General features: G+C 42.5%; 1 protein-coding gene across 4 annotated transcripts in view; it reads left to right on the top strand.

Annotated features, from left to right (window-relative positions):
• The window catches only part of LOC104993472 (protein farnesyltransferase subunit beta), an 82,275-nt gene that overhangs the window by 54,209 nt on the left and 12,747 nt on the right, over positions 1-15,319 (top strand). For all 4 annotated transcript variants that reach the window (XR_825830.1, XM_010846760.1, XM_010846758.1 and 1 more), the window contains exons 5-8: positions 27-173; positions 260-343; positions 5,714-5,800; positions 13,108-13,237. Coding sequence is in view for 3 of the 4 variants with exons in the window: in XM_010846760.1 (XP_010845062.1) it covers positions 27-173; positions 260-343; positions 5,714-5,800; positions 13,108-13,237 (448 nt within the window). In the remaining variant the exon portion in view is untranslated. The remainder of the gene's footprint in view (positions 1-26; positions 174-259; positions 344-5,713; positions 5,801-13,107; positions 13,238-15,319) is intronic.

Genomic DNA, 15,319 nt, shown 5'->3' with positions numbered 1-15,319 from the left:
GTTTTTCCCTTGGGCCGTGTGCCTAGCGTGTGTCAGTTCCTGGAGTTGTGTCAGAGCCCAGAAGGCGGCTTTGGAGGGGGCCCTGGCCAGTACCCACACCTTGCACCCACGTATGCAGCGGTCAACGCGCTGTGCATCATTGGCACCGAGGAGGCCTATGACGTCATTAACAGGTACAGCCAAAGCCAGCAGGGCTGGACACCCAGCCGGGCTTCCATCTGCTGACACTGTGCTGACCATCACCTCCCTCCTTTTTCAGAGAGAAGCTTCTCCAGTATTTGTACTCGCTGAAGCAACCCGATGGCTCTTTTCTCATGCACGATGGAGGTGAGGTGGACGTGAGGTGAGTGGGGTTTTTCTCAGGCTGCTGCATCAGCAGATTCTCAGGCTTATCTGCCATCAGAGATGCCAAACCCAGGGAAGGAGACAGGAAATCGCCACCTTGTCTCACCGAATGTCACACAGAGAGACGTGTCAGTGACATGGTTCATAATCCCTGCAAATATGGGATAGATGTCCTCAGGGCTCATTGTCACTTGACTTCTTTTATGTAGATGCCAAATAAAGTAACACAGAAACAAAATCAAATGCTTTTGTTTTAAAAATGAAAAATAACCTTCGTTTGGCACGAGATGATATACCATAGATATAACTGTATAGTGTAATATAATCTTTCATCTTTCTGACATGGGAAGGCAGGAGAATGCCCAGTGGGGACTTAGTAAATATTTTCTGAATGTATTTGATGAAAGCGTGAGAATGTTTAACACCTGTGTGAGAACTGCTTTAGGCAATGCAGAAACCATTAGGGGCCAGTGGAGTCTATGAAAAACAGTGGCATTAACTGATTGGGACCAGTTGGCTCAAATAATACTTTTTTCTCAAGAATTGTCTGACGTACCTAGCGAGTCGTTTACTCACCTGGCAGGAGGTTCCCTATAAAACATCTAGGGAATTTACTGAATTAGTCATTTCTCACAAGCAGTGGATCATTGAGATATATACCAAATTATTATTGTTTAGTCTGATAAATAAATCGTTATGAGGTTTCTATAGCAAAGTCATCTTACTGCCTATTTGTAAATGTGTTGTCCTCTACACGAGTTGATAAATACTCTGGCTTAACTATTGGTTTGAAAATATAGGGCAAGAAAAAACATGAAGGTTGTGGAGCACAAAACACATTGCAGATAAAGGGAAGTAACCTTTATCTGCAGAGACCTTCATGAAGGGTTTTTGTCTATTTGTAACCTGTCTGTTCAAACCATAAAATAAGGCTAGGTATCTGGAAACCTGGGTACATGGAAAACTGTTTCTCTGCTCACAACACCTCTGACCTGAAATGTGGGGTGTTTATCCTCATATTAATGACACTAAGTACCCGAGTTAGCACAGACCCCACAGGTTAAGGGCTCAGTCCCACAAGACTGTCTGCACTTCAGACAGCAGTCACAAGTAGTGGGTTCCCAGGTTAACCAATTCTGCCTGATTTGTAAATCGGGGGTCCCCATGACCTCCTTCTCAGTTCAGTAATTTTTCAGGACAGCTCAGAGAACTCAGAGAACATTTTTCTAATACCATTTATTATAAAGGATATCATAAAGACACAAATGAACAGCCGCATGAAGGGGCATACATATAGAATGAGGGCTGGAAAGGTCCAGAGTCTAAGAACTTCTGTTCCCGTGATGTTGGGGTGTGACACCCTCCTGACAGGCACTTGGGTGCATCCCCCCAAAAGCTCCCTGAACTTCTTCATCCAGAGTGTTTTAATGGAGGTTCCATTATGTAGGCACGATTGATTAACTGATAGGCCATTGGTGACTAACTCAGTCTTCTGGGGAGTGGGACAGAAAGTTCCAACCCTCTGATCCCATGGTTGGTTCCTCTGGCAGCCAGCCCCCATCCTCCAGGAGTCACCTGCTGGGGCTTGTTATGAATTACAGGACTCTCACCCCATTACTCAGGAAATTCCACTAGTTTTATGATCTCTGTGCCGAAAAGACCAAATATATGTTTCTTATTATGTCGTAATACCCCAGTATCTGTTGTTAAAAGATAAACAGGGGCATGTTAAAAACTTTATGAACTAATTTGAGCAAAAATTGATTCGAATAGGGCAGCATTCCATCTCACAGATAGGAAGGAAGCCCAAGGAGAGCTGTGCACAGTGAGAGACTTCTATAGGCAGAAGGGAGCAGGGACAAGGAAGTGACATCAGGCGCTTAAAGAGTGGGTTGGCTGTTGCAAGGCCACTTTCCTTGAGGGGACGGCAGGGGTCAACCAGCAGAGCATCTCACTAGCGCTGATGAGGTGGTTCCTGACTGACTGGTTAAAGATCCCATTTCTGGGAGAGCGGAAACCATAATGAAGTCTTGGTTTGGTGATGTGGAGTTTAGCATAAGGGACTCCTTTTGGGGCCTCTTGTTTTGTTTTTTAGCACTGCATATGCCAGTGAGGGCTCCCCGGGTGGCTCATTCGTAAAGAACCCACTTGCCAATGCAGGAGATGCAGGAGATGTGGGTTCGATCCCTGGGTCGGGAAGATCCTCTGGAGGAGGAAATGGAAACTCATTCTAGTATTCTTGCCTGGAACATTCCATGGACAGAGGAGCCTGGTGAGCTATAGTCTGTGGAGTCTGAAAGAATCGGACGCAGCTTAGCAACTGATCACAATGCCAGTGAAGCCAATATAACTATTGAAGAGAAGCAGTATTGTGTTGACATCTTTAGAAAAAAATTTAAAGAATGTTTTTCCCCTCTTGGTCACTACATTTTCATCCTGTTCTGCAGATACTCCAAATGTAGCTTTTTAAGGTTTCCTGAGATTATAGGTGAAAGCAGGCAAAAACTGGCAAGATCGGTTTGGCATTTCATTGCTTACCTTTTTCAGATATGATTATTCTCTTAACTTATTCATTCCGGTGCGGGTTTCCTTCTGTGTTCTTATTCATATCTGCCAGACAAATGCTAGGAAGCTCCTCCAATAAAATAGGTTTGTTTCTGAAGAGCTCTTCAACCATATGCTTCCTCTGGTAACATCCTGCCATGTGAGCCATGCTTTACATTTGCAGAAGATTAAAGATGCGAACGATGGATGTAACCTGGCAGGCTGCGTCCTGTTCCCCTGGTCAGCGTGGTTTCTCGTGCCCCAGTTCCATCGCTTTTCACTTGATTTTCCTTTAATTGTCTTTGCCCTGGAGCATCAGCAGTTTCTCCTGAATGCTGCCAGGTGGATTTGACCTGAAGAGAAACAGCAGTTGACAGGGACATCTGGAGGCTAGCCTGTCTTCTTCTGGGTTAGAACCAACCTCTTTTGATATTTCAGGCCTGTCGCAAGTCCTCGTTTCTAAGATGAGCTTACTCAGACATTCACAGCTCCCATGGACAGCCGCTAATCCAAGTCAACTTGTAGCCAGCACCGTCTTTCCCCTCAGTTCTTAAGAAAGGAGCAATTATTTATTCCTGACCTCCTAATCTAGATTATATAACCTGGAGTATTCTGGGAGGGTAGTGGGAAGATAGGGACCCAGAGTTTGCAAAAGTTTTGGCAACAGAGTGTAGAGTGTGTTTGGGGAAGGAGGAGGTCAGTGTTGCTGAAGTGCAGAGGGGTGCAGGCAGAGAATGAAGTTGGCTGGCCAGGCTGGGAATAGTCCGAGGAGCACTGCAGTATCCTTGAGAAGTCTGGAGTTTATTTTAAGGGTAGTGGGAAGCCACTGGCAAGTTTTAGGGAGTGACATGATCTGATTTGTGTTTTGTTAGAAGTTCTATGGGGAATACATTGGGCTTTCCAGGTGGCTCAGCAGTGAGGAAGCCTCCTGCCAATGCAGGAGACCTGGGTTCGATCCCTGTGTCTGATCCCTGTGTCGGGAAGATCCCATGGAGAAGGAAATGGCAATCCACTCCAGTATTCTTGCCTGGAGAATTCCATGGACAGAGGAGCCTGGCAGGCTACAGCTCATGGGGTCACAAAGACACAACTTAGCGACTGAAAGGAACAAGTGAATGCATTATAGTGTTTTAGTGAAAATCCTCTGGTTTCAGGGCTGGAGGGAGGAAGACTGGACAGGAAACTGACCCAGATTAAGGATGACTTGGATTTGGGTGACAGCAGGAGGCTAGAGGGCAGCTGACGAATTTGAGAGGTATGACGACTGGACAGAGGGACAGAGGAAGCTGATGCTCAAGAAAAGTGTGTTTTGCTCACTCATTGTCTCGGTGTGAGATCTGGCAGCAGGTCTCAGGTCTTCCATTTATGAAACAGACCACACTGCTGACTACCTCCCTACCTCAGAGGTTATATTCACATTCAAGAGCAAGTACTTTTGAAGCCCTTTGTGAGACTCAAGACCCGAGAGGAGTTAGGTCAGACTTTCGAAGTTAGCTTACGGTGGATGATAACACTTGGCAGAAAGGACTCTTGCATGCTTCTGATGCCTGCTGGTTTAACTCAGCCTCTGCTGTGCCTTCGGCCAGTGTGAGCAGGCTGATTAAAATGCTGGGAGGAGAATAATACCTGCAGCTCACTGGAATGCTTCAGTGTGCTTGACTCAGTATTATGCCCATATTAAACAATATGGGAGCCAGACTCTTCTCTCTCCTCTTTTATATTCCTTAGGAGCCCTTAGATAAAGGATCTTGAAAGAAAATTAGAACAAACAGTTTTGTCTTCAACATAAAATGAAGCTGAGATGTTGGATGTTTGAAAAGACCATGTGCTAAGTCACTTCAGTTGTGTCTGACTCATTGCAATCCCATGAATTGTAGCCTGCCAGGCTCCTCTGTCCATGGGATTCTCCAGGCAAGAATGCTGGATTGGGCTGCCATTTCCTATTTCAGGAGATCTTCCCTACCCAGGGATCGAACCTGCGTCTATTGCATCTTCTGCATTGTCAGACGGGTTCTTTACCACTAGCGCCACCTGGGAAGCCCATAGTGGAAAAGAAGAGACAGTTTGTAGATGTATTCTATAATAGAGGGAGAAGCTGAAATAAAATGTGTCCTGAGAAGAATTAGGGCTGGCAGGATGGAATGGCAATAATTATTCCAAATCAAGTAGAATATGTTCTTTTTTCTATTTAAAGTGTGTGTGTGTGTGTGTGTGTGTGCGTGCTCGTGCACGCGTGTGCGTGTACTGGAGGGGTGCTTGAAATCAAAACTCTTTTCTCGCTCTAGAAGTCTAAGGAATGGATCTGAGTAGCTCATCTATTCTGGTCCCTCTTGCTTGGTCTATGCAGCCATATGGTCTGGCAGCCTGCTTTGGAGGTTGTCTGTTTGAAAGAAATATGGTTAACCTTTAATGTGTCCATGCCATAAACATGGCAAGTCCTGGATCTAAGAACAGTATTGACAGCTGAATGAATGAGCATCTCAGAAATACCTGAATGGCAGCATGGAATTTTGGGAGGCATTGTAGGTCTTTAGAAGAGCTGAATTCACTGTTGACATAAATTGATATGGCTGGTATTTTGTCTGGTGTAGATTTGACTGTGTGGAGGTAGGGAGAATAGAATGTCATGTTCTTTCTCTGAGACCATGCTGTGAGGAACTTGATCCAAATGGAATGTCGGAGCTCCTGGTTGGAGACCAGGAGTGAGGACAGGTGGTGATTACAGCTTATGAGGCAGAGAGCAATCTGCCCAAGAAGTTCAGTGAGCCTTGTCTGAGCTCTTCCTGAGAGTGTGACCCTTGCCCGTCTATTTCTGTCCTTCCAGAAGTGCATACTGTGCTGCCTCGGTAGCTTCGTTGACCAACATCATCACCCCAGACCTGTTTGAGGGCACTGCTGAATGGATCGCAAGGTGAGAGATGCTGGGACTTGTCCCATTTCTTAGACAGCAGGCGGTCAAGACTTCTGAAAAATAAAGGAAGTGCAGAAGAACCAGAAGGGAATGTAAAATTACAAGAGACATGTTATGGTTGAAAGATTTTACATTTCAAAAGTACATTTTACATTTCAAAAATTGAAAGTTTTCTTTTTTCCAGTTTTCTTTATGTGATTGGCAAGGATCAAAACTCTGGGTAAACAGTATTAGTCAGAGTCTAAATGGATTTAAACCAGTTTGAAGAGAAATTTGGAAATGTCTCAAAAACGTCCTTGCTGATGACCCCAAAATTCCACTCCTCCAGAAACTCACACACATGCATGAGAGAGACTGACATAGGACTCATTTGTAATAGTAAATAAAGCTAGAAACGGATTAAATGTTCATAAACACGAGATGGATAAATGAGTTGTGATGTAGTCACATTGGAATATAATATAGCAATGAAAATGAATGAACTAAAGCTACATATATCAATATGGGTGAATCTCAGAACAGTATTGTGTTTAATAATGTTAAACTAGTGTAAAAAAAAAAGAATGTTAAAGAAAACATGCAGGTTAACACATTGACTGGAAATTTGAAAACATGCAAAACAGTTCTGTGTTGTTTATGGGAAGAATCACATGTAGTAATATAAAAACATGCTGGAAAGAATAAGCACCAGGTTTAGGATGGTAGTTACTTCTGGGAAGAAAGCAAACAAAATTACAGAAAGCCTGCACTTCTACTTGGGCTTCCTAGATGGCGCTAGGGGTAAGGAACCCACCTGCCAGGAGACTCAGGTTCAATCCCTGGGTCGGGAAGATCCCCTAGAGGAGGGCACAGCAACCCACTCCAGTGTTCTGGCCTGGAAAAGCCCATGGACAGAGGAGCCTGGTGGGCTACAGTTTGTAGGGTCGCAAAGAGTTGAACACGACTGAAGTGACTTAGCATGCACACAGGCACACTTGTACTCAGGAGACTTCAGTTGTATCTGTAACTGTTTATTTGTTTAAAATTTTAAAAAAAGAAACCTGAAATGCATATGGCTAAATCAAAGGTTGGTGTTAGATACACATATGTTCTATATATTACTTGCTATACTTTCCTGGATCCTTCCAATTATTTCATAATTAAAAAAAAAAAAAGGTATAGTAGGCTTATCTGTACTATTGAGGAATTATATCCAAGCTGTATTGTTTTATTTTTTATATCTTAGTTTTTATGAAAGTAGTACTTACTGCTATGAAAATACAATTTTCAGCTAAACGAAATGATATACTATGATCATATTTACTTTTTTTGTATGACTTATTTTCCCTCTGGAATTAATCATTACCTCCTAATTCCCACATTTTCTGCCAGAGCTATAAAGTTACTCTCAATATGGTCAAACAGTTCAGGTGATGTATCAGTTCTCTTTTGTGTGTGTGTTTGTGTACATGTGTGTGCCCTTGTGTTTTGAGTCGTCTACCCCTGGGCCTCTGCCCTCCTGCTTCAGTCTGGAAATATTGATCTCAGCTTGCTGCACAGCAGGCATCCAGAAGCTTCCTTTCACTTCTCTGCTTTGTTAAAGCCCCAGTCCTCCTTTCTCCTGGTTTACTTTCTCATTTGAATGAATCACTTATTTCAACAGATCCCAAAGAAGAGAGCTTGGGAGATAGATTTTTAAGATTTTGCAATTATTTTTATTCTAGTCTCACACTTGATGGCTAGTTTATTTGGTTAGAGACTTCTAAATTGAAAACTATAAATTGTATTCCTTCAGATTTTTTAAGCCTTGCTCCATTATCTTATGGAGTCCAGCGTCATTGTTAAAAAGGCTGGTCATAATGATGGCCAACCTTTACTGAGGACTTGGTATGTAATACTTAATAGTAAGGGAGCTCTCGTTTAAACATTGAGAATATAACCTTTTGAGCTAGACGGCCTGGGTTTGGTTCTTTTTTATACCTTCTGTTTCTCAGTTGAGATTTCTCATTTTTTCATTCATTACACGTATATTTTTCTTCATAAAGATAAATATAAAATTATAATATCTGTTTTAAAATTCTTGCCTGGAAATTTCAACATCTGGCTCTCTTGGAGTTGACATGCCACCTTTTCCTGAGTGCCTGTGTCACGTGGTGTTTGGCTTGTACCCTGGACATTATGGCTTTCAGGTGGCACGAGTGGTAAAGAACCCACTTGCCAATGCAGGAGACATAAGACACATGGGTTCAATCCCTGGGTCAGGAAGACGCCCTGGAGGAGGAAATGGCAACCCACTCCAGTAATCTGGCTTGGAGTATCTCGTGGATAGAGGAGCCTGGTGGGCTGTGTTCCATAGGGTTGCAAAGAGTTAGACGTGACTGAAATGACTTAGCTCACATCACTGGATGTTGTGATGTTATGTTGTAGAAATTGGAGTCATTAGATCGCTTTAAAGAGTGCTGATCTTTTTCTTCAGTCATCTTGGTGAGCTGATTGCAGTGGGCAGGGCCCAGCTCTTGGCTCAGTTCTTGGTTAGAAACTGCTTTCAGCTGGTCCAGTGCAGACATGATCCAGGATCAGGTAGAAACTTGAGCGAAGTTTAAACATGGAATTTGGTATTTTCTTTCTCTGACTCTCCTCTTTCTGGGATTCCTCATCAATTTCTGTCATTCTGGTTCTTCTTGCCAGAAATATGGGGCTTTCAGTTTCAGCTGCCTTCCACTGACCTGCTTGCCACTGTTGGGCAACTGTAGCCATCCTCAGGGCAAATCAGAAAAAAAGAAAAGGGAGGAATGGGGGAGAGGAGGGACTGACTGTTCCAACTTTCAAATCCTCACCTTTTTTGTTTGCTGAGACTTCAGGAAGTAGTTTTAGTGTGTTTTGTCCGGAGCATGTAGTTATTAATATTTGCAGGATTCTGACTGCCTGGGTTTGAAACCCAGTTTTGTCATTTATTAGCTTAGTGGCCCTGGTTAAGTTGTTTAACTTCTCCATGTCATAGTCTCCATAAGTGTCAAATGATGGGATATTGAATTTGATATTAAGCTGAAATACAAAGGTATTTAAGTGGTAAAACTTGTTATAATATCCTCTGTGCGTTACTGCCTCCCAGTCCACTGTATTCCCAATCCATTGTCTGTTTCTGTCTTATTTCTCTTATTCTTGCTGTTTGGAAAATTCATGATGTTGAGCCATAATAGGATTTTTTGTTGTTGTTCATGGTGCTGGGTACTCAGCAGGTATCTTCAGTCTAGAATTGCGTGTACTTTACTTCCGTACTTACTAAGAGGTTCCCTTACCTTTTATCTTCTAATCCTTCTATTGAGTTTTTATTTCTGTAATTCTATGTAAAATTTTTCAAAGCTTATTTTTCATCTCCATTTATATAAAAAACGGATACTTCTTTTTTATGTACTCTCTTGTTCTTGTTTCAGGGATATTTTGTCCTTGCAGTGTTTAGAAAGTTTACTTCTGCTCCTTATGTTATTTCTTCCAATTTATTTTTATTTGTATTATTTCTATGTCATGTTTACATAAAACTCTCTTTCACGTAAGAGCCTTTGCTTAAATGTTTGATGTTCATATTTAAGAGTCAGGTGCTAGAAAGCTGATGGAGAGCTATGTTTGCCAGAGTGGCCTGGAATCCAGCCATTCATGGGGAATTCTCATATATCAGTATCATAGGATTTTTCTGTGGAGAACCTTCCAGATTCCTGGTTATGGTATGAAGCTGGCAGCCAACTTTGTGAACTCTAATAGGGGAAGGGGGCTTATCTGGTGGCTGAGCAGTAAAGAATCCACCTTCCAATGCAGGAGATGCAGGTTTGATCCCTGGGTCAAGAAGATCCTCTGGAGAAGGAAATGGCAACCCACTCCAGTATTCTTGCCTGGAAAATCCCATGGGTGGAGGAGCCTGGCAGGCTACAGTTCATGGGGTTGCAAAGAGTCAGACACGACATAGTGACTAAACAACAGCAACAGCAGAGAAAGGGGTTGGGAGTGCTTTTGCTCAGGTCATAGACTTCCACTGAATCCTCCTGCTCAGTACAATACCTCCGCCTGCTCTCAGCTGTGCTGGAAATCCTGGAATTCACACTTCTTGATTAAGCCCCTGCAACCTCCCATCTGCTGGGTACCTGGAGGTCTAACTGAGTCTCTTTATCAATTTACCACCAGTCAACTCAGTTAAAAACCTTCCCATTTTAGGGGTAGCTTACATCGCTCAACTTGTCATTGGAGAACATCACCTTGCTTTCTGTTGCTTCAGCCCTCCTTTCCTCCCAGGGCTGGTGTAGGTTTCTCGGCTCTATTAAGTCAGTTACTTCTTATCTTCATCCTTTTCCAGCTTTCACGATTTTGTTATTTCCTGTCTGTATTCATATCCTCTCCTATTCTCCTTATCCTTATGGATTTATCCTTTTTAAAAATTCCTTTACTTTCATTTTACTGGGCTCTTTTCAATCCATTATATTTAGCTAGAAGAAACTCCCAAAGAATTTTGCTAAATTGCTCTCACGCATGTGAAAACAAAGGGATGGAAAGTGGAATGTGTAAATAAATGCATATTGTGTGTGTGTGTGTGTGTGTGTGTGTTTTAAAGCTGAGTTAAGAAAAGTTAAGAAAAAAAAATTAAGAGGTCCCTTGCATATTCTTCACTCATCAGACCTTTCAAACTTGAGCTGTTCATATGCTCCAAGAAGCCAGATGCATTGGAAAGAAAATTTGGATTGTGTGTCTTTGGTTGGCCATGGGGTTGAGAGATGGAGGATGCTGAAGAAGCTATTCAGGGGGCAGCAGCCAGTTTTTGACTCTGCAGTGAACTCTCTGAGCCTCAGTTTAGTTCAATTCAGTTGCTCACTCATGTCCGACCCTTTGCGACCCCATGAACTGCAGCACACCAGGCTTCCCTGTCCATCACCAGCTCCCGGAATTTACTCAAACTTACGTTCATTGAGTCGGTGATGCCATCCAACCATCTCATCGTCTGTCGTCCCCTTCTCCTCCTGCCTTTCATCTTTCCAAGCATCAGGGTCTTTTCAAATGATTCAGCTTTTCGCATCAGATGACCATAGTATTGGAGTTTTAGCTTTAATATCAGTCCTTCCAACGAATGTTTAGAACTGATTTCCTTTAGGATGGACTGGTTGGATCTCCTTGCAGTCCAAAGGACTTTCAAGAGCCTTCTTCAACACCACAGTTCAAGAGCATCAATTCTTCAGCATTCAGCTTTCTTTATAGTCCAACTCTCACATCTATACATGACTACTGGAAAAACCATAGCTTTGACTAGATGGACCTTTGGCTAAGTAATGTCTCTGCTTTTTAATATGCTGTCTAGGTTGGTCATAACTTTCCTTCCAAGGAGTGTCTTTTAATTTCATGGCTGCCATCACCATCTGCAGTGATTTTGGAGCCCCCCAAAATAAGTCTGTCACTGTTTCCACTGTTTCCCCATCTATTTGCCATGATGTGATGGGACCAGATGCCATGATCTTAGTTTTCTGAATGTTAAGTGTTAAGCCAACTTTTTCACTCTCCTCTTTCACTTTCATCAGGAAGCTCTTTAGTTCTTTGCTTTCTGCCATAAGGGTGGTGTCATCTGCATATCTGAGGTTATCAGGCCTCTCTGAAAAAGGCCTCTGAATTCCCAAGGCCTCTCCTTTAATGAGAGGTGCCTGGAAGACAAGAAGTACTACAGATTCCCTTTTCTTCCACCCGGAAGTTGGATTAAGTGCTCATTGACCTGTACACCTGTGAGGATTTGTGAGGCAGATACACCTGCAGGGAATGTGACTCTATATACGTATCTGTAGATCATTGGAAGTAAAGTTCTATGTTATATGAAAATATACAGGAAGCAAAATTTCTTTATATCACAGATAAAACAGGTTTATTAAGACATGCAAAAAGAAAATCTAAAGTCACCAACCACTCATGTTTCTTATCTTTCCAGAATTCCAGAAAAATCATGCAGTACATTATCATTTTATGACTTTTTCATGTAATGTATTTGGAACATTTTAAAGTATACTTCTGTAATATCATTTTAAATGACTATATAGTATTCTGTTATATGGATACATCATAAGTTATATAACCAGTCCCTTACTATTGAGTTTCTAACATTTCACTATTATAAATGGGGATACAATAAACATTCTTATAATCTGATCTTTGAACACATTTATACTTACTTTGTAGAATTAATTCCTAGAAAGGGAAAGTGAAAGTCACTCAGTCATGTCTGACTCTTTGCTCCCCCATGGACTATACAGTCCATGGAATTCTCTAGGCCAGGATACTGGAGTGGGTAGCCTTTCCCTTCTCCAGGGCATCCTCCCAACCCAAGGATCAAACCTGGGTCTCCTGCATTGCAGGTGAGTTCTTTACCAACTGAGCTATCAGGGAATCCCTTTAATTCCTAGAAATGACCCTAATATTGCTGGGCCAAAGAGTATTAAGTTTTTATGACTAGAAAATACAGTCATATTTTCTATATTATCTTACATTATCTAATTATCTTATAATCCCAATAATAATTATTATAGTAATAATTTGAAAATATAGGAATTTGTAATTTGGAGAAATAAATTTACTTTGGATGGCTATAAAGGTATATATGTTCATTCTGGAAGCTTTTTGAAAACACAGAAAAATAAAGAGGAAAGGTATCAGCAGTAGATTTGTATTAAAAGATAACCATCATTAGCAATTATTTTTCAATTTTATTTTAACCTGATGGTTATCACAGCAAACATGATTTTATAACTCTTTCCAAAAAGTAATGATTTGAAGTTCTATGTTTGTTCATTAGTAGACTATGTTTCCTTTATTTTTTTGAGGAAAGCGTGAAAGTCACTCAGTTGTGTCCAACTCTTTGCAACCCCATGGATTGATTATACAGTCCATGGAATTCTCCAGGCCGGAATACTGAAGTGGGTAGCCATTCCCTTCTCCAGGGGATCTTCCCAACCCAGGGATCAAACCCAGGTTTCCCACATTGCAGGCGGAGGAAAAGACATTTCTAAAAGTTAATTAGCTGGCATGTTTCCATTCATAGTTTCAATTTTTAAAATAGAATTAGAAGAGTTGATTTATAAGTTGTGTTTCAGGTGTACAGCAAATTAATTCCATTATATATATATATAAATATAAATATTCTGGTTTATATATATATATTCTTTTTTATATTCTTTTCCATTATAGTTTATCACAAGATACTGAATATAGTTGCAGCAGTGTACGCCCTAAGCTGAGCCACTTCACTCTTTGCCATCCAGGGTGCTCACTGGTTGACACTCAGTCGGGTTTTCTCGACCTCCCCCCAGGTGTCAGAATTGGGAAGGTGGGATTGGCGGGGTACCAGGAATGGAAGCCCATGGCGGCTACACGTTCTGTGGCCTGGCTGCGCTGGTCATCCTCAAGAAGGAGCGCTCCTTGAACTTGAAGAGCTTACTAGTAAGTACTTGGTAATCTGTCTTCCCCTCAGGCCCCAGGGCCCTGGGATGTGACCGCTCAGACGTGCTGGTTTCAGGGACGTTTGTCTGTGTGAAGAGCTAGCAGTTCCTACCTTGAGCTCTGGGCTGACAGTCGTGTAACAAAGCTTCAGATACAGTTGTTGGATCGCCCAGCACTGTTAGGAGAGAGTGCAGGGGGTGAACATCTGCTCTCGGTCTCGGCTCCCTTCCTCCTGCCTTTCCTTCTTCCTGCTCTGAACCTTCTACATCGTGTGTTAGGCCAACCCCAGCGCCTTCTTGAGTCCCTCAGACATCTGGGGAGGGCCACAGTACCTGCCTCCTACTTCTAGGAGAGTATAGCTTCAGTCTTTTAAAACTAGAGGTTTTCACATGTCTTAGAAAGATTCTCCTGGGAGAAGAAGTTATGAGAAGAGCTCTTATTACCCTCTGCACTGTGTGAGTGTTTCGTAGCTACCTTTACACGAGCTGGTCACCGCTGGGAATACACGGAGCGGGTGGCCCAGGCACTTATGTCTCAACTCCAAGCTCCTGCCCATTATTCAGAGTGAACTCATTATCCAGAGTGCAGTCAGCTTCAGGGACTTGTTAAATTGTAGCTAAATTATCATTGGAGGCCTGGTATACACACACACACAGCCACCAAGAAACTGTCTTTGGTGAAGCTTTTACTCCCTGATCATGACCTCAAAGCAAATCAGCTGCAACTGACATTCATCTCCTCTCCCTAAGTTCAGATGTCAGGTTGCCATTGTAGGAACTGTTGTGAGACCCATCATGGGGTCCCAAGAGAGTTTATATTTTTCCCTGTACAGATACGACCAGTGGCATTTTGTCTTGGCCTTTAGGAAGCCTCCTGTAGCGTACTCTTCTTGAAGGTTCTCAAAGCCTGAAGGGTTTATGCCCAAATGGCCAACTTTATGCATAGACTTAGAGTTTATCAGACATTTAAAACCCTGATCACTAACAAAGTGTGAAACATGAAAGCCCCACCTCCCAGGCAGAAATAAGAAATAAGCAGATGTCTCAGTTCCAGTAACCGTGTTCTGGATTTGAACCCTTTCTCTGCCACTTCATAGCCATGTGACCTTGGGAAAATTGTCTAATCTGTTTTAACTTCAACTCTTTTTCTCCATAAAGTAGAGGTAATAGTTCTTTGAAGGTCAGAGAAGATAATATACATGAAACAGCCTGGAATGTAGTAGGTGCATCCTTCTTACCCAAGCTACTCCCTCCCTTCTGTTTGCTCTGGGAGAACTAGGACCCATATCTGAAGGATTTTATGAATTCATATAGCCATGGGAAACAGAATAAATCCATGGGCTTAGGCACTGAAAAAAATTATTTAGTCTGGCTTATAAACACGTAATCTGTGGGGTAAGCAAAAATGAAGACTGGACTCCCTACTGTAGTGCCTGTTAGCCTGAAAGCAGTGCTTCGCCTGCTTTCGTTAGATGGCATCAGTCCTAGAGCACTGGCTCATGGAAGACTGGGGATATATTAGTGTGTATACCTGCAGTGCAGTGTGTTTTGTGTCGTTCTAAGAGTTTTAGGATTGTGACTCTATGGGTGGTGTTGCCTTGAACAGGGATATAATCTAAACTCTACAATTGTTCATTAAAGGAGGGCTGGACTGGTTCTTCCAAAGGGGATCCTCAGTGACTCGTTTCAGGAACTCAGTGTAGTAAAACGTAGGTCCAGGGGAACGCCCTTTTCTGTACCTTTCAGTTTGGTGAAGAAGCTCCTTGAGATCCTGGCTGGTGGCTGGAACTGTCTTGAGGGGCTGGGAGGGACATGGAAGTATTATCTGCTCAGCCAGTTGGTCTGCTTATTCCTCGAGGCCAAGCCCTTGACTATCTTGATGTTTGAAGTAGAGTGTGTTTAGAAAACTTGGAGATAAGGCAGGAATGTATCACGTGTGACCACTGAGTGACACCAAGAGCCATTTTACAGGTTCACGGTAAAGGCTCTTGTCAGCCAGCCAGTTTGCCCTGGAGCAGCAGAGTGGCTAGAGCCCACAGAGCCATCCTCACTCACCAGGGCTAGTGGCTTTTTTTCCTCGGGG

This window comes from Bison bison, unplaced genomic scaffold, assembly GCF_000754665.1.
Source record: "Bison bison bison isolate TAMUID 2011002044 unplaced genomic scaffold, Bison_UMD1.0 scf7180017864239, whole genome shotgun sequence".
NCBI classification, from domain to species: domain Eukaryota; kingdom Metazoa; phylum Chordata; class Mammalia; order Artiodactyla; family Bovidae; genus Bison; species Bison bison.
The sequence above is the reverse complement of the archived record's forward strand: the minus strand, read 5'-3'. Positions and strand labels throughout refer to the sequence as shown.